At 38.7% G+C, this 20,589-nt stretch overlaps 1 protein-coding gene across 1 annotated transcript in view; it reads right to left on the reverse strand.

Annotated features, from left to right (window-relative positions):
- The window catches only part of LOC121029631 (protein eyes shut homolog), a 790,730-nt gene that overhangs the window by 37,623 nt on the left and 732,518 nt on the right, over positions 1 to 20,589 (reverse strand). Inside the window, exon 18 of the mRNA XM_040473865.1 lies at positions 2,613 to 2,785. Coding sequence (XP_040329799.1) covers positions 2,613 to 2,785 — 173 coding nt within the window. The remainder of the gene's footprint in view (positions 1 to 2,612; positions 2,786 to 20,589) is intronic.

Below are 20,589 nucleotides of genomic sequence, written 5' to 3' on the forward strand. Positions count from 1 at the left end.
GTCATAAAACTAGGCAGGTATGAAAGCTGTAAGTCTGAGGTTCCATGTGCAGTTCAATTAATTTTGTTTCTAAGACTTAAGGTTTCTTGGAATGTGGAAATAGAAGAGGAAGAAGGAAAATTATGGGAGTGACATAATTTTTTGGCAGCTTTTATCATAGTTTGTAAACTCTCTATGAAATAATTTTATTATTGTCACTATTTCCCTCTCTCTCATCTATCTATTATCTCTTTCATCTATCTACCTATCATCTATCCTCTCTAATCTACCATCTCTCTATATAATTTATTTATATACATACCAATATTATTTATTTATATACACCCACTCAAACTTTGGGTTAATCCCCTAGGCTTTCACCATTTGAGCTTTTAAGCTTTCCCTATTGTTATAGCCACTAGCCCTTCTGTGAACTTGTCTTATTATTTCTTTCACTTTCTAATAGCTATCTCTTTGGGAGTAATAGAGGTACATCATCTTGGTAAAGTTTCAAGTACTTCACTTTTCACTAAAGTCAGGAACTATTTCTTGAAAACTATCACAATCAGTTTTTATTATTTTAGAACCAGTAAGTTGAAATGTGTATATATATATATATATATATATATATATATATATTTTTTTTTTTTTATCTGCACTATGTGATGGGTGATAGAGATTCAACAACAATAGACAAAAACAGGCATGGTCACTGCCCTCAGTTCTATAACAGGAAATCTGGGAATGCTTCCCTAAAGAAGTAAAGTCTGAGTTGAAATCTGAAGGATAAATAAGTGTTAGCTAACTGTGGAGAGGAACACGAGAGCATTTAAGGCAGAGGAAAGAGTATGAATAAAATTCCTATTCCAGGGTGGAGTGTGGCAATTCTAGGAACTAAGAACAGGCATTTAAAAAAGATCAAGATCTGCCATATGTCATTATGAAAAAGACTGATTTCCATAAGTCAGGCACAAAACTGTATCTCATTATTTTATAGTCACACCTTAAGACATGATTAAAAATTTCTGTCACTAAATCACTGGTATTCTAAATCTCCAATGTCTTCTATTTATTAACACTTTTGAATTTTGGATGAGAGTTAAACACTCACAGAATCTCAAAGGACATAGGATAAAAAATGTTTGCATTAGTATATTTGATAAAGTGATCTGAGAGAGATTAAATTAGTTCTTACCACACATATGAATATATTACAATACCCCCCCCCCCAAATTATGCAAAGGTGTATATAACACAATTGATGATTGGTTCCTGTCCTTCTATGCCAGCCTCTGTTCCTAAATAGGGGAAATAAAGGCTAAAGCTTTATCTTCTGGATGGAGGGTGAGGTGGGATAGAATAATAGTGGATTCTCCAATCTCAGGAAACCAGGAGATAGTAGGTAAAAGTCTATGTCCCCCTATTTTTCTGGCTTCATCTGATCATATTCCTTAACTGCGAGTTTGGATTCCTTGCCACACTGTTTTTAAGTCCCAGCCAGCCCCAAGATCCAGAATCATCCCTACTGATATTTAAACTAGACAAGATAGCAGCCAGCAGGTGGCAACAAAATGAACAACAGGACCCACCTGAGTTGTGCAGCTGGATCCTGACTGGCTGGCTGGGCAGCTTCAGTCAGGCCATTCTATTAGCCTTAGGGTAACACAACTGTGCCTGTTATACAACTGAATTGTTAGGACTCTGAACATGGCATTATGGAGTCTTCTTTGAGACCAGTTTTGCTGAGAAATTTAGAACTACACCAAATATGACAAAATGAAATATTAAGTATTGATTTTTAGAAGCTGCAGGACTTGAGATGTGTTAAAAAAATTTTATTATTTATTTTGAGACAGACAGATTGCGAGCAGGGGAGGGGCAGAGATAGAGGGAGACACAGAATCCAAAGCAGGCTCCAGGCTCTGAGCTGTCAGCACAGAGCCCAACACAGGGCTCAAACCCATGAACTGTGAGATCATGACCTGAGTTGAAGTCGGATGCTTACCCAACTCCACCACCCAGGCGCCCCATGCAAGACTTGAGATATTAAGCAGTGTATGCTTTCCTCATTTCTTCCACGGGACTCAGTTTCCAAGGTCCCCATTTAGACCTTGTGCTTGTGGTCACTGTTCACCTGAGAAGTTCTCTTGTTCTAGGCTTCCTAGAGCTTTAGCAGAGGGTTATGGCGTGATTGAGGAGGTTTAAAGGTGGCAGAGTTCTATTAACCCAGTCTTGTCTGTAAAGGCTGGGGTAGGCAGAGATGGTCAGGGAAGTTCTAGGAGGAGAAAGCATTAAATGCGGTGTGGAGTTGTCGCTTGTGGTTTGGGGATGATGGGCAGTAGAGAAGCACATTTCTTCTCCTGCCAGTGTTAGGTGAGTGGGCTCCATGAAGATGAGTTTGTGCTATTGGGCTGCAAGGAGGACAGCAGAGAAATAACTTGGGTTCGTCTCTATGATGGAGAGAACAAGACTGCCCTATTCCACCCACTCCCTCCTATCCTGTAGTGCGCTTGTAAATGTGGAGGAAATCCAGATCTTATGCAAGCCGAGGATGATTATACATTTTTCATTGTCCTTTTGAAAAGGAAACTGACTTAATTTGTGAACAAGCAGGAGTTGAAATTCTGCCTTACCTTGTTCACAGTGGATTCCAGTGGTTCCCAGAGGACAGGAACAGGTATACCCATGAGGCAATGAAACACAAGTTGCTCCTTTGCTACAGTGGTGTGGAGGGTCATGTTCAGGGTCACAGGTGGAAACTGTCTCCGTGCAGAGATCTCCTTTCCACCCAGGGAGGCAGTCACAGCTGTTGGTTGAGAAAGAAGGCCGTAGGATTTGAGCACTTGAGCAGAGATGGATATGCACTGTGTGTCATCCTGATGTTAACTCGGCAATTGTCACTGAGGTTCCAAGATAGAAAAGATTTTGTACACCAAAGCAAGTAATGATTCAAACTACCAGGATCCAAACTGTCAAGGAAGTGAGCTAATGACTGATTATAGGATTACTGGATTCCACATCAAAAATTTTAAAAGGTTCAGCATGTGGATATTGAAAGAGATTTTGGAGAATCACTTCTTTGGACAGAACAGTCCCCTCTCCCTGCCTCACATCACCACCAAGGGAGAGGCAGTGAACACAGTTGCTGCCTCCTAACCTTAAGCCTAGAGGAAAGAAATTCAGCTCGATATACATTCCCTCACATTGGTGAGCACGTAGATCCAGCTCCTTGGGCTGCAAAAGGTACTTTGAACCCCTCCAGAGGCCAGGCAGATGGCAGTGAATCCCAGGGATGGGTTGTGGCACTCCGACTGAGGATCAGCTTGGGGACATATAAAAGGGATCTTGCCCAGAGGGTATCCTGGTAGCTGAAGAGACCTCAACAGTAAGAGGCAGTCAGTTTATGGCTGGGGCAGAATCTAAGAGGTAAAGGGGACTTCCCATTTTGATGACAGACCTTGTCTGGGTTTAGGGAGTGATATTGGGAAGAACCCAAAAAAAGAGCAAAGGTAGAGATGCCAGATAAAATGTAGGACATATAATTAAGTTGAGATAAACAATGAATAATTTTTTGGTATATCCCATGCAATATTTGAATTTCAGACAAGCAACATTTGAGATATACTAAAAATTATTTGTTGTGTGCCTGGAATTCAAGTTTATTTGGGTGTCCTGTGTTTCCCCCCCTTCATATGGCAACCCTACACTAAGGGCACATGATGGAAAGGGTTACTTTACGTCCCTGCCAGGCCCAGGGAGCACTAAACCATCAGACAATGGTGCAAGTCAAGGAAGCCCATTCCAGGATGTGGTGCATGGTGCTGAGTCAGAAATCACTAGACTGGGGAAAGACAGCAGTAACAGATCGTGCCTTCTTTGCAGACCTTCGGTTCATGTGGTAAGCCCTGGCTGGGTTTAGGCCAACAGTTATGAAGAGTGAAGTGTTGTTAGTATTTTGAAGCGGACCCTCTGAACTAATGCATTGAGAGGGTATTTGCGAATGAAAGTGTCCATTAGTTAAGTTGGAGCAGAAAATTCAATAGACCTCCCCATGTTTTTTTTTTTTTTTTTTTTTTTTAACATTTATTCATTTTTGAAAGGCAGAGAGAGAGCGTGAACAGGGGAGGGGCAGAGAGAGAGGGAGACACAGAAACAGAAGCAGGCTCCAGGCTCCCAGCTATCAGCACAGAGCCCGACGTGGGGCTTGAACTCATGGACTGCGAGATCATGACCTGAGCTGAAGTTGGCCACTCAACCGACTGAGCCACCCAGGCGCCCCAAGACCCCCCCAGGTTTTAATCCAGGTCGAAGAAAAGGATGACTCCTTCCAAGCAGGTTTAAAAAGACAGCGAGAAACAAAAGTAAATTTATGAATACATCCATGAGTTCCAGGTCACACTTGTTCTCAGTTTATTACAATGGTTTTTACTTACTGACAAACTACAGACACAGATGACATGAACAGCACTGCTGGGGTTGTTGAGAGCATCACCAATAGTATAATTCTGAGAGTGACCAAGTCAAGACAAGGCAGGTAGAAAATAGAACTACCTTCAGTTCCCTTTTTTCTTTAGGCTAGAAGAACCTCACAAATTCTGAGGATAGAGGGCAGCTTCTGTAGTCCCCTCTAGGTAATATGACAATATATGTCAGTATCAATACATTATATGCCTCGTGGAGGGGTCAGGAAGGAAAATGAACACTCTTTCTGCAAACATTATTAACAACCTCTATCATTTTATAGAAACAATAGGTAAGAGCTTCATAAAATTGAGATTAAACCAAAGAAGAAAATCAAAATCACCTGTAACCTCTGACCATGGTGAGGCTGACATTTTTTTTTTAGCACTTGGCAGGTATCTTTCCACTACTTCCTCTAAGAAAATTTTAACATGAAAAATGCTGGGAAAATTGGATATCCACACGTAAAAGAATGAAACTGGATCCCTATTTTAGCCACCTACAAAAATTAACTTGAAATGGATTAAAGAATTATAAAATATAAGACCTGGAACTGTAAAACTCCTAGAAGAAAACAGAGTTTTTAGTTTTCTCTTTCACAAAACTTTATATAAATGAAATGATATTGTATGTATTCTTTAATTACTGCGTTTCACTCAGGATTATGTTTTGGGATTCACTACGTTGATGCATGTAGCTGCTACATTGTCAATACTATATTACCTCATGAGTGAAAGTTCCTATTTTTTGTAGTTGAAATTTCAATGTTTTCTTTTACAGTTTGCATTTCTTGTGACTTATTTAAGAAAGCTTTCCCTATTCCGAGGTCAGAAAGTTATTATTTTATGTTGTCTCCTCAGACTATTATCATTTTTTTCCTGTTACATGTAAGTCTTAATACATCTGAAATTATTTTTTATGTTTGCTGTGGAGTTAAGAGATCCAATTACAGTTTTCCGTACGGATGACCAATAGTCTGAGCACTCTTCATTGACCAGTTCATCCTTTTCCACTCATGAGCCCTGTCCATGTATGCACTGTCCTGTGCCTCTTTCTCCTGTTCTGTTAGTGTGCTTTTCTAACTTTCTGTTAACACTACACTGTCTTAATTTCTCCCTCTTTTTTAAAAAAAAAATGTTTATTTATTTTGAGAGAAAGAGACAGAGGCAGAGAGAGAGGAAGACAGAGAATCCCAAGCGGATGCAGGGCTCGAACTCAAAACCTAGATCATGACCTGAGCTGATACCAGGAGTCGGATGCTTAACTGACTGAGCCACCCAGGCACCCCTAATTTCTCCTTCTTTATAATAGGTCTTGATAACTAGAGTGACAACTTCCGCTATCTTGTTTTTCTGTTTGGGAGTATCTTGGCTATTTTTAGTGCTTTGCTATTTTACACCTTTCCCTTCAAATTAAGGTTCAAGATAGGCAAATTTCCTTGCCTTCTCCTTGTCTAAAATAAGGTTTATTTTTCTTTTGTTCTTACACTGCTGGTGCAGCTCTTTGGAGCCTGAGGCCTGTGAGGAATATGCTATTAGATGTCTGTAACCTGTGCAGCCCTGAAAGGGTATGTTATACATGCTTCGTGTTTTAGCAGGAACTCAGGGCAAAAGCCAGCTTGATGCTCACTTTCCAGAGTCTTGCTTTCATTTCATTTGGGATATAAAAGATGTGTTGTTTTCACTTCAGGTAATAGTGTTCTGAAAGTATACACTTTATCTTATTCAGATTTCAACACTTCCACTTGGGAAAGTCACTCAAGATGTATAATAGCCCACAGTTCCACAAATAGAACTGCCTATAAATAACCTTTTATTCCATACTCATTAACTTCTCTTCCACAATCTCACATACAATGGTTGAATGTTATTTCACACTGACTTGATAAAATATACTTTATTCTTATAGTCACTTGTGAGATAGTATGTTTTTCATTTTTCACTGTCTACAAATAACCCTGTGATAAAACTCTTATAGCTAAATCTCTGTGCACATCTATGATCATTTCCTTGGGATAAACTTAAATATCATCATGACTTCTAGGCTTTGGATACATATTCCAACCTGCCCTCCATAATAACTGTACCAATTTACACTCCTGTCATCAGTTCATGAGAGTGCTCCTGAAATAATACATGTGTATATAATTGAAAATAAGAAATATTTTACAGGCTTCTTGTTTATTATTGACCCAGTAATTATTTATTAAAATAAAGTGACTTAATGTTTGCCTATACATATTTACCAAGAACATATTCATTTCAAACTCCTATATTTTCCTGCATTTTCGGCAGTCTAATCACATTTATGCTTCACCCAAATTCATGTTATCAACTTAAAAAAATATTTTTGGGGGCATCTGGGTGGCTCAGTCAGTTAAAAATCCAGCACTTGATTTCAGCTCAGGTCATGATCTCACGGTTGTGGGACAAAGCCTGCTTGATTGTCTCTCTCTCTCTCCCCCTTTCTCCCTTTCCCTCTCCCGCTCCCACCACTCTATTTTTTTTATTAATTTTTTTAAATGTTTACTGATTTTTCAGAGAGACAGAGACAGAATGCAAGTGGGTTAGGGGCAGAGACAGAGGGAGACACAGAATCCGAAGCAGGCTCCAGGCTCCGGGCTGTCAGCACACAGCCTGACAGGGGGCTCAAACCCATGAACTGTGAGATCATGACCTGAGCCCAAGTCTGACGCTCAACCGACTGAGCCACCCAGGCGCCCCTCCCCACCATTCTTGAGTACCTGCGTATCTGCTCTCTCTTTCTCTCTCTAAAAAACAAACAAAAAAACACAACTTTTTTTAGTACTTACTATGTGTATAAGACTAGTCATAAAGGATGTGCAGAAGATGTATAAGGAGCGAGCTGTGGCCCAGGTAGAGGTGAGGTGTGCTAGAGTAAGAACCACGGCGCTGCGTTCGCTGAGAACCAAGTGAGTGGCAGAGAGAAGTGCTGCCAGAACCCAGAAACCAGCGTGGGGAATAACTCAGGGAACAAAAGGAACGTCAGCACCCATGTTCACCAATGACTGTTAGACTCTGGTGTTGGGAGGAACTGAAAACAAAAATTCTTGTCTATTTGGAACTTACAGGTAGAGGCTTAGGCACATACATAAAATAATAAAAAACTGAGCACACAAAAACTTCTGAGGATACTGCCATTTCATTAAGTAGGGTATTTAGCTGAGTCCTGATGAAAGAAAACATACACGATTATTGTATCTAAGTTAACATTTGTGCAAAAAAAAAAAAAAAAAGTTTGAGAAGTTGCATAAGGTTCTCCAAAATGGAGGAAAACAAAATACAGGTTTAATCTGCTACAAATTTACATAATGATCATAAAGATTTTTAGTTACCGTTTGAAGAGCTCCAAGAGCATAAAATATGGAAAGACTTTTCTACAAAAATAGACGTCTTCGGGCTCACAGTCCTCTCCTGCCACCTTTATGGGGATGCTCCTCCTCAACCCCTGACGGTTGGTGGCCTGAGCTTGGATGCCTTATGCGTGCGGGCACCATCCATTTGCAACTGTCTAAATGCACCTATTCACCTTCAGGTTTGAAATGACTGGACGGTTCCGATACATGTTTCAAGTGGTGTTTTATATAATGAAGTTTAGAATTCGGGAGTTTAGAGTATGTGTAGAGCCGTTCATACTTTTGTATGTTTGTGAAAGGCACAAACTGCCTTTTCACCTGCTTCCTGACATACATAGGCATGATATGCACTATATGCCCTTTTGGCTGTTTTCCTATAAGTGTTATTTTTAAAAATAAATTTCCTTTTCTCCTCCTGTTCAAATCGAGAGATTTCCTATTTAATAGATTCTAAAACAAAAAAACCCAAGCCCAAAATATATTGTATTACCAATTTCATAAAAGAAACAAAGCTGTAAGAATTTTTATATAAAAAGAAAACTCTAAACACACACACACACACACACACACACACACACACACACACACAACCAAAACTCTAATATCATTACTTTTTTATGATGACTGCGCCATCTAGTGGGTCATTTTTATCAACGTAAAAAAAGAGCTAAACAAAATTGATCTCATTGCCTGTAGACACACATGACAATGGTAAAATATTTTTATATTAAATATAGCTTAAATCATATCAAGCATAATATAATACAGATGTTATAAACTTATTTGAAAAATAAATCTTAACTAAAATAAATGCTCATATGCTTCCTCTCAGAATTGTTAGGTCTGAAGCAATTAGGTATATGTTTAAAGATTAAAAAAATTACATTCAAGTACCATATACTATTTTCTTACATTATATATATATTTTAAAAAATTTGTATTTATTTATTTTTGAGAGGGAGAGAGAGAGAGAGAGAGAGAGAGAGAGAGAGAGAGAGAGACAGAGAATCCCAAGCAGGCTCTGTGCTGTCAGTGCAGAGCTTGATGTGGGGCTCGAATTCACAAACTGTGAGATCATGACCTAAGCTGAAATCAAGAGTGAGACGCTTAACCAACCGAGCCACCCAGGTGCCCCTTTCTTACATTCTATCTTAAGAATATTTCCATCATGATTTTGTGCAAGATCAGATTTTTCTTCTCGTTCCTTTTTTTGGCTTCTTTAGCACACTGTGAAAGGTAGATAATAAAAAGTCTCAAATTTTTATTCATTATTCTCTACTTTGGATGACAATATTTTTTTAAGCCTTGAAGTTAATTCATTATAATTTTTTTCTTTTAACCACATATTTACTACTTTTCCTTGAGGAAAAGTAGATTTTGGACACATATGTGTGTGAGATGGGGTGTCCATAGAGTGGAAAAAGGAGAGCAACACCAAAGAGAGGTAGATATTCATTCATTTAAAGACTATTTGTTACTATTATTTTTACAAGCTAAGTGTCTGCCATAGCGCTTAGTACTGAGCATTCCACAGCACAGAAGGCCCCATTCTTGGCCACAAGGACTTACTTGCTCTTTCTGGGAGGATCAGATTAGTGCGCAGACAATTTAAATACAATGTGACAGGTGCTAAAATGAGTACTATGGGAACCCATGGGAAGGACACCTAAGCAATTTTAGTGAGTTCAGGGAAGCTTCTGAGGTAAGATTTGCCTACATGAATGAGTGTATGGAGAAGGACAGGCAGTAGAAGCTTAGGCTGGAAAAGGGTTAGAATTCAAGGGCTTTGAATAACAGGCTGAGATAGTTCAACTTTTAAGTGACAGACATGGGGAAGGACATGACTGATGAGGCATATTTTAGGAATATTAATTTGGTATGTATAGGATGACCCCCTCGTGTAACAACCAACTCTCTAGTGATGTAAGTTTAACCTTAGTGGGATCTTACTATATTTTTGCCCCTAGAATGGGGGTTGGCAAACTTTGGCAGTATAGTTTGCTTTGTGGCCATATAGACTCTGTTGCAACCTCTCAACTCTGCCAACTGTTGAAAATAGCCACAGACAATCCACAAAAGAATGGACATGGCTGTATCCCAATAACACTTTATTGGGATAACCAGGTGATGGACCAGATTTGGCCCATAGGCCATAGTTTGTGACCCCTGCACTAGATAATTAATTGTATGGGGGCAGAGATCAGCTCTGTTTTGCTCTGTTATCATCCCAGGGCCTAAGCCAGTTCCTGGCATATAGTAATTTTCATCGAGTGTCTGAGGAATAAATCAGTAAGTCATGGCTGGGGAACAAAGAAGTGGATGGATGCAAAGAGACCTGGACAGGGAAATGGCTTTGAGGATGGAGAGGTGGAAGCAGATATGACAAACATCTGATAAATGTTGGCTTGAAAGATGAAAGATAGGGTCACCTGGGTGGCTCAGTCAGTTAAGCGTCCGATTCTTGGTTTATGCTCAGGTCATGATCTCATGGTTCAGGAGTCTGAGCCCCACATTGACTCTGTGCTGACAGTGTGAAGCCTGCTTGGGATTCTCTCTCTTTCCCCATCTCTCTCTGCCCCTCCCCATTCACTATCTCTCTCTCTCAAAAAAAAAAAAAAAGATTTAAACAAAACAAAATAAAATTAAAAAAAACAATGAAAGATAATAGTAATGGCAAACATTTTCTGGGGCCTACCGTATGCCAGGCACTCTTCTTGGCACTTTAATAATGTAAAAAAATTTTTTTTAAATGTTTATTTTTGGGAGAGAGAGAGAGCACAAGCGAGCATGAGTGGGGGAGGGGCAGAGAGAGAGGGAGACACAGAACTCAATGCAGGCTCCAGGATCTGAGCTGTCATCACAGAGCCTAATGTGGGGCTCGAACTCACAAACTGTGAGATCATGACTTGAGCCAGAGTTGGACGCTTAACCAACTGAGTCACCCAGGTGCCCCTCTTATTAGCACTTTAAATGTATTAATTCAATTAATCCTCCTTGTGACCCTATTAGGAGGATACTATTATCCTCCTCATTTTGCAGAGGAGGAACTTGAGGAACAGAGAAGTTAAGCAAATTGAATGGCTGAGTAATGGGTGAGGAAGTCCATACATTTAAGCGCCGTTCTATGTCTCTCAAACTATGGAAATCTTTGGGGTTTCAAAAGAAAATGACTGAAAGAATATGGTGCCATTATTGGGAATAGAGACATCTGGAGAATGTAGTTTAACAGCAAAATATAAAAATCTTCTTTTAGCTCTCCGGAGTTGGAAGTGACAGCAGGTGATAAAAAGGCTTTTTCCCTTTAAGTATCTAGTGACATGGCTCTTGAACTTGATGAGATGTGAGGACATAGGACAGATTTGTGAATTAAGTAGAACAGCAAATGGCTGAAGCATTTACTATATGATAGCTAAGAATATTCAAAAGATACTGAAGAATCATTGATATTATACATAGAACTGTTTTCTTATCTTAGGTCCATTCCAAAAATGTTAGCTATCCTCAGTTGTTAATACCTAAAGAACAGTTTGTGGGCTCCTTTGTCTCTAAACATGGAGGAATGATAACACAGAAGAAAGTGTTAGGCACTTTGGAAATATGAGTAACAGCTGGTCACGGTGGCAATCAAGAGTTGAGTACTGGAGTATTTTACTAATACAGTTAATTATTTTACATCTGTGCATTTAGGATGAAACTGATTTAAATTTCTAAATTGCAGATGAACTGGGCTTTAATGCCAATGTCATAGCTTAGAAACATCTATGGATTAATTTTTTCTTGTTACAACAGATATTCAACATGAAGAATTTCATTTTCTTGTAATTAGGCAATTCTGAGACTTCTGAAGTTTAAGGTGAACATTGACATATAAAAGTTAAACTGGAAATGAGATAATGGAAGATTTAGTATTCTTTGTTTGAATATCACTTAAACATCATTCACTTTCTTACTAAATATTCACCAAAGGACTAGTATGATGTCCCACTCCACATCGTTACCAGGGTACACACAGAATACACAGCAGAAAACACAGTTTTGCCTCCTTTATTATATTTTATTTATAACAAATTATTTGTATGAAATATAGATATGTAAAATATACTATTCAAAGGTTATTAGGGCCTCACTGTAGTTCCAGGAACCATTTTAAGTACTTCATAGGTAGGAACTTACTTAACACCCATAACTAACCCTATGAGGTAAATGCAATTACTAGTTTTCAGTGTGCACTTGAAAAACAGAGACTTAGAGAAATATAACCGCTGCTTAACCTACTTTTTCAGTTTATCACATAGATTCTCACTGTTTTGCATAATAGAGATTCTTTTTTCTATATTAAGGCTAATGAGGGTAAATTATTAGAAACAACATTATAAGAGGAGAACAGAAAGGAAAAATTCTTGGAGGGGGTTGGTGCCTGGCTGGCTCAGCTGGTGAAGCATGTGACTCTTGATCTTGGGGTTGTGAGTTTGAGCCCCACATTGGATGTAGAGATTACTAAAAATAAAATCTTAAAAAAAAGAAAAAGTTCTTGGAGCAAATTTAGCTTGAGCTGGGTATGTAAGAAAATTATGGTTACAGATTTGTGGGTTTTATGTGCAGGAGCAAAATCACAGACATAGTACCTAGAATGAAATCTATGTAATGTGATAATAAACTCATATGAAAAGTGGGATTAATGCATGTTATTTAGCAATAGATGGTCACATAGACTAAAGGACTCCACTTCTGTATACACAAAGTATTTCTCTGCAATTTGAAGGGAAAGAGAAACATACCTGAATCTCCTCCTTAGGCCATCTGTTGTACTCAATGGTTTCATTCATGTCAGTTTGCTTTTCTTTATGAATTACTTCCATTTCAGTAATAAGCTGGGAGAATAAGGTAAGTGTGATATGATGGATATCACTTTACCTGCCAAAATTTACTGGATGTCAAATGACATGCACAAAATTTGAGGCTTTGAAAAATATGCAAATAAGCACTAAAACAAACAGACCTTACTGTATAGTGGAATGTGATGGCATGTTAAGACCAAACATGCTTATAAGGAAGGGTCGTTATAAGCACTCCACCTGCTGAATTTCCCCATGGCTTTCCTTTCTTTTTAAAAGCTTTTCTTAACATTTATTTATTTTTGAGAGACAGCAAGAGACAGAGCACAAGCAGGAGAGGGGCAGAGAGAGAGGGAGACACAGAATCTGAAGCAGGCTCTAGGCTCTGAGCTGTCAGCACAGAGCCGGATATGGGGCTCGAACTCACGAACTGCGAGATCATGACCTGAGCTGAAGTTGACACTTTAACTGACTGAGCCACCCAGGCGCCCCTTTGGCTTTCCTTTCTTTGCTGGTGAGATCACTCAACAAACTCTTTGATGACATCTCACAGAGTGTAGAAGGATGAGATGAAATTACCTTTACACACTAGTAAAAGTACTGGTCGTTTTCTGTGAGCCTCAGTTCTAATGTTTCTGTTGTCCAAGTGTAAGGACCTAAACATTATTTTATGTTAGCAGTTGGACTCAATTCCTCTTAGCGAGAGAACTGTCTTTGGGAAACTATTTACATGAGTTTGGAGTGGATGGTGGATCATAGCTGCAGTCATGGGAGCATGAGGCTGGACTACCACAGGAAGATAGGCAGACTGCTCTGCCTGGGGCCAGAAGGGAAATTTGGTTTGTTCTAACCTAGGGAATCAGTTAGAGCAAAATGAAGCAATGACAAGAAGACGAAGAGTAAGTATTGTGGAGTGGCCATATATTTTTTCTGCAGTGATGGGATGACCAAAACATAAGCTGGAAGTTGTTTAGGTGACCATAATATAAACATTTCCCTTCAATCATTGCATGTATCCCCTTTCTCTGCACAAGTATAACAGTCTGATCTATCTCCAAGTGTGAATGGTTTTGTTAATTTAGTAGAAATCAAATAAGCTGTCACTTTTAGGCATACATTGTACAGAGTAGACTCTGCATGGGTGGAAGTGAGACATACGCAATCATCCTGGAATCTGCATTAATCTTGGAAAGATCTTTGGGCTTTCACAGTTTATGTAGATCTCAAGGATCTGGTAGAAAGCAACTGACATCTGAGTCACACAAAAACCAGGAGAGAAAAGATACTTCTCTTAAAGCACAGTAATTGGGAAGCTTGCTAAAATCTACACTGAATTCTTACTTCTGTTATTTTCTTGCTACTTAAATGATAAAGGAACAGAAAGTATGAACTTCTTTTAGAATTTACATCCTTCAAGTATGTTTTCCATAGGTGGTATCAAATAGTGGATTTGTGTAGTTTTGGTAGCTAAGAACTGAAGGCGGAGAAAGACTGGAATAAAATATCCCCACCTTCTAGAATGCACCAGAATGCAAACTGGTGCAGCCACTCTGGAAAATGGTGTGGAGGTTCCTCAAAAAATTAACAATAGATCTACCCTATGACCCAGCAATAGCACTGCTAGGAATTTACCCAAGGTATACAGGAGTGCTGATGCATAGGGGCATTGTACCCCAATGTTTATAGGAGCACTTTCAACAATAGCCAAATTATGGAAAGAGCCTAAATGTCATCAACTGATGGATGGATGAAGAAGTTGTGGTTTATGTATACAATGGAATACTACTTGGCAATGAGAAAGAATGAAATGTGGCCTTTTGTAGCAACGTGGATGGAACTGGAGAGTGTTCTGCTAAGTGAAATAAGTCATACAGAGAAGACAGTTACCAAATGTTTTCACTCTTATGTGGATCCTGAGAAACTTAACAGAAGACCATGTGGGAGGGGAAGGGGGAAAAAAAAAGTTGGAGGGGGAAGGTAAACCATAAGAGACTCTTAAAAACTGAGAATAAACTGAAGGTTGATGGGGGTGGGAGGGAGGGGAAAGTGGGTGATGGGTATTGAGGAGGGCACCTGTTGGGATGAGCACTGGATGTTGTATGGAAACCAATTTGACAATAAATTTCATATTAAAAAAAAAAATCCGCACCTTTTAAAAGTAGTTATCTGTAACTGGTGGAATCAAGAGTATATTCTTATTTTATACTTTATGAATTTTACAAATTAGACAAAGTATTTATTATATGTACTATTGTTTTTTAATTCAAGCATATACAAAAGTAGGAAAAAAGTATTAATAAACATCCTTCTCGCTTAGCTTCAAGTGATCAGTTTTTGGCTCTTTAGTTTCATTTGCGTCTTTGTCTACTATTTTTCTTTTTTTGGCCCCATATTTTTTTTTAAGGTTTATTTATTTTGAGAGAGAGCGAGCGAGAGAGAGCATACATGAGTCGGGGAGGGACAGAGAGAGAGGGAGAGAGAGAATCCCAAGCAGGCTCCACACTCAGCATGGAGCCGGACTTGGGGCTTGATCTCAAGACCATGAGATCATGACCTGAGCTGAAATCAAGAGTCAGACACTTAACCCACTGAGCTGCCCAGGTGTCCTGGCCAAAATGTTTGAAGCAAATCCCATTTAGCTGTAAATACTTCAGTATATATCACTAATAGATAAGAAACTTAAGAAAAAACACAACCAAATACTAGTATCATACCCAACAAAAATAACATTAATTCCTTATGATCATCTAATTTTCATGTTCAGTTAATTATGTTTGTTTCAAAAAAATTTCTTTGCTGTTTTTTTTTTTTTTGACAGTTCATCAGGATCCAAGCAAGTCCCACAAATGCATCTGCATAGAATGTATCTTAAGGCTTGTTACCTAGATAAAAATTGTCCCTCTGCATTTCGTTCCATCCATATGATTTTTGTTATTTGTCCAGCAGAATTTGCCATATTCTGGATTTGGCAATTTATATCCTTATAATGTCATTTAACTTGCTTTCCTCTATTGCCTTTATTTCTCATAGTCTTGTAGATATAGAGGCTTGATTAGATTCATGTTCAGGTTTTTTTAATACTTTAGAGATGGTATTGTGTAGTTGCAATGACATCGTATCAGGAGGCATATACTGTTTGCTCTACATTTAATTGTGACAGGCCAGTTGGTTCAAGTGGCATTAGTTAAGTGGATTAGCTTGATCCAACCATTGTATAGTTTTCTGTCAAGATTTCACTAAATGATTCAAACAGCCATTATTTCTGGGGTGGTTACAAAATGGTGATATTTCTAATTTCTATTATTCATCCTGCACTTAAATTAGTTCAGTTTGGTAAGAACTACTTCTCATCAATTATCTGGCTAGTTAATATTATTTAGTATTAGTTTTCTATTGTTGCATAATAAATTACCCCAGACCTTATAGGCTTAAGACAATAATAGCCATTTATTATTATTATTATTATTATTATTATTATTATGGACTCATAATAGGCTACTCTGTTTTCAGGCTTGCCAGCTGCAAATTTGTTCTCTACACAACTGCCAGGGGGACTATATAAAATAGAATCTGGCCATTATTACAACTGCTCAGTGGGCAGAATCATTTAATCCTTAAATTTCACAATTTAAAGAAGGCAGAAGTGCCAATGACTCTTTATCTAACTTTGAAGTCACAAGCTTTCATTTCCAGAATTACTTATTATTTATACAAGTCAGCCCTATTCAGTGTGGGCGGGGACTGCAGAAGGATGTGTTCAGAAGGAGGGCCACCTGGAGGCCGGCTACTATACTCAAAAATAGACTTTTACAGAAAAGGAAGGTTGAACCTATCTATCTTTCCCCCTTTGTCGAATTTCAAAATAATGAGTGGTACACTAGCAATCTCCATAGGTGCCAAGTTTATTTTTCTTTTTAATCCCTTGGTAGAATGTATGTATGGAGTATCCTCACAACTATGTGTATTTTATATATCAGTATGTTAAAATCCATTATTCTCTAGGATTCTGAAACTGTCCCATCTTTGGCCAGTGGGAGTCTCTTTAAGTTGGCTTCTGTCTTCTTTTAAAAGGACCGTAGTAGTCTTTGACCACTCTCCTGCTCTCAGGTACAAAAAGACATCCAGGATCATAGCATACATTTCCTACCCCAGAGTTGAATGTACAATTATACATTTATTTTTATTTTTTTTAGTTCTTTAAAGTTTGGGTTTATTTCTTGTGAAAAAGAGCATTTGGAGCTAACACTTTTGGTACTAGAGTTTTCATTGCTACTGAGTTATGTTGTTTCTAGATTTCTTTGGTGGACACAGCTAGGAAATAAGAACTTTAGAAAGAGAAAAATTAAGTCATGAATTCATATGTTATTTCTAGTTCAAATAAAAAATGAGAAGATTTTTACTTCTTTGATTTTATGTCTGTATCTCTTTTATCTTATGCTGAATATCTTGGTTCCTAATGAGAAATATTAACATAATTACTCATTTGGTTTAGATCCATCTGTTCATTCATCCATCCATCAAGTTACCTAGCTATTTTCATTTGTAGTTACAAAATAATACTAATGCCACCACTAAGATATAACCCACTTTATGGTCAGTTTTAAAGTTAATTGCATTAAATCTCTCCTAGGTTATGCCACCAACTTGAAATACAGTTAGATTCATTTATTTCTTTATTTTCTTTTAATGCTTAAGAATTACTCCTTTTATTTTTTTATTTTTCCAGGTGAAACATTTACTTAGCTCCAAATAAAAACTATGAAGCAAACTATATTTTTCAAAGTCTGGCTTTCATCCCCATTACTTCTCCTTGTTCTCTTCCTCATGCTACAGGTAACCATTTATAATTTTTTTTTCTGTAATCTTCCTCTCTTTTTTTTTTCTCAGAAAAATATGAGCAGGTGTATATGTGTATTATGTATACCTGTATGTATGTATTTATATCTATTTATCTATATCTATCATTCCCTTTTCTTACATACTTCTTTATCTTACTGTTTTTCACTTAATATATCCTGAGGATCACTTCACAGCAACACAGCAATATATAAAGATTTCTATAGCTGTGTCCTCCATTGTATGAATGTTCTCTAGCTTTACCAACCAGATACCTAGTGATAAACGTCTTGTGCTTGAACAAATAGAGTTTGCTCTGGTAAACAACAGTGTCTGTTTTTCTACAGCCTCACCATTAGATTAGACAATTTTGGGGGCACCTGGGTGGCTCAGTTGGTTAACTGTCTGACTTCAGCTCATGTCATGATCTCACGGTTCATGGGTTTGAGCCCCGTGTCAGGCTCTGTGCTGACAGCTCGGAGTCTGGAGCCTGCTTCAGATTCTGTGTCTCCCTCTCTCTCTGCCCCTCCTCCACTCACGCTTGCTCTCTCTCTCTCAAAAATAAATAAATATTAGATTAGACAATTTTTTTGAACTTTTCCTTCATCTTATAGGTAAGAAGTTAAGGCCAATACTTAACTTGTAGTCTCTAGAAAACAGAGTCTAAAAGCAATTCAAAGGAGGGACACCGGGTGATTCAGTTGGTTGAGTATTTGACTCTTGATTTCTGCTCAGGTCATAATCCCAGAGTCCTGGGATCTAGCTCCCTGTCGGGCTCTGTGCTGAGTATGGAGCCTGCTTATGATTCTCTCTCTCTCTTTCTCTCTCTCTCCACTTGTATTCTCCCCTCTCCACCCCTCTCCCCCGCTTGTACTCTCTCTCTCTCTCTCTCTCTCTCTCAAATAATAATAATAAAATAAAAGCAATTCCAAGGAAAGGAAGGGGTATTCTGCCTGGCAAGCAAGAGTGAGAGAAAAACAAAGTCACAGGGAAAGGAAGAAAACCACATGCAAGGTAGTGAGCTACCTGGTAGGTTACACCCGCTGGTTGCTTGGGGAGGAAGTGTTAGTTGAGGGGCCAGAGAGAATCATACAATTCTCTGGAATAATGAGCAGGGAGAAAAGCAGGAGCAGAGAGGGTGACAGCAGGCCATGATACACCTTGAACAACAGATGAAAGCCTAAGGAACATGTTGAGCAGGAAAGAGACATGAGCATAATTTTTGGCAAGCTCTACAATGAGGAGAGTTTAGGGAGCAGGATACTAGTTGGCCAACGATTGGTCATACCGTCCGGCAGAGGAGCACTGGTTAGACTGCACGAAGCACTGCCACTGGAAATCAAAGGAGAGGACGAAATGGGCAAAGAATTCTTAATTTGGAGAGTTTGTGGGGCCCTGGAGCATGTACGACTGGGCTCTATGGAATTTGGAAACCTCCAAAATTTTATGCAGATTTTTGTGTCCTTAGTATGTTTGTTTTTCTGAGGAAAGGATTTTTAGATCTCACCTTATTCTCAGACATCTGTGAGCCAAAAAAGAATCAGGAAACGCAGGATCAGTGAGGTCTGGTGCTCAGCGATAGATTTATGTTGTAAATAGGCCTCATTTATGAGCTTAGTATAAATCTTGGGTGCATTTCACCTCTTACACATCCACATTCTCCAAACTCCAATGGTACTTACTGCTGCTCATATTTATATTTAGCTTGTTTTTGTAAGTTTTGCTTTTCCTACACTGTGTTTTTCTTAAAGGAACACACTTCACATTCTTCTCAGTCATCACCAAAAGATGACTTTCAGGTGTTAAAAGAAACGGAGGCATATTAAGAATTTTGAGTTTAGGGGCGCCTGGGTGGCTCAGTAGGTTAAGCATCCAACTTCAGCTCAGGTCATGATCTCACAGTTCTTGAGTTTGAGCCTTTCATTGAGCTCTGTGCCGACAGCTCAGAGCCTGGAGCCTGCTTCGGATGCTGTCTTCTCTATATCTCAAGAATAAATAAACATTGAAAAAATTAAAAAAAAAAGAATTTTGAGTTTATCTGAGGAACACTTGATTTGAACTGGGCAGCCTGTAATATACCAGATAGAGAGGAGCTCCAGGAGCTGTACCAAATGAAAGACTTTTACAGGCAGAAGGGGTGGGAATAAGGAAAGCAGGATGGCCAAAAAGCAGACTGTTTATTGCAAAGTCACTTCCCTCTAGGGGATGGCAAGGGTCTATCACGCAGATTGTCTAACTGGCGCTGATCAGGCAATTCCTGAGTGACTGGTTTAAGATCCCGTTTCTGGGAAAGCCTAACCATAATTAAGTCAGGTCTGGGTTTGGTGATGTGGGGTGTAGCATAAGTAACTCCATTTTGGGCCTGTTGTCTTGTTTTTAACAAAGGTCAAGCAAAGTGCAAATTAAATGAAGTAAAATCAGCTTAAAAACATGTTGTACAAAACACATGTACATAGATAAGTTACAACTAAACAAATCTTTTTTTTTTTTTTTTTTTTTAAATCCTTGGCTGCTAACAATAGAAACAGCTCACTGGTTCTCTGTTGCATCAGAGCTCATCCCAAGAGCATAAAGGCCTTACATGAACTCTGCCTTATTATACCCTCATCGGAGAAACTGCATTAGGACACAGCTGGATCTGTGGATGCTGACGTGCATGGAGCAGAGAAGCAGGGCGTTTAGAGGTTTACAGAATCCCCAGCGGGGTCCCAGCCATATCAGGCGCCCCTCCCACCTTCCTTGGCTCAAGACCTCCCCGTATGTACCAATGGCGCCTCCTACTCCCGGCTGTGATGCATGGAACCAAAGGAAGCATTTTGAGTTCTTTTTGAAAAAAACTTGTACCATTCAGCTGTGCATTGTTAAGGTGCTTTGACCGGCTTTGAGATTTTTTCTTTTAAAATTTATTCCGAACACCATGAAGTTTATGCTTCTGGGTTGGGGCCTGCCTCTTGAGCATTTAAAAAACGTTTTATCTTGCGTGTTAGTTATTTTGAAGAAAAAGACTGAACGTTAGCTTTGATCTGCCTAGAACGGTACCCAGAAATTCAATTTAATAGTACTCTGCTTCAGGAAAAAAACAGAAGTGTAGAGCCATGTCAA

Source organism: Herpailurus yagouaroundi, unplaced genomic scaffold (genome assembly GCF_014898765.1).
Source record: "Herpailurus yagouaroundi ecotype Mexico unplaced genomic scaffold, PumYag 139, whole genome shotgun sequence".
NCBI lineage: Eukaryota > Metazoa > Chordata > Mammalia > Carnivora > Felidae > Herpailurus > Herpailurus yagouaroundi.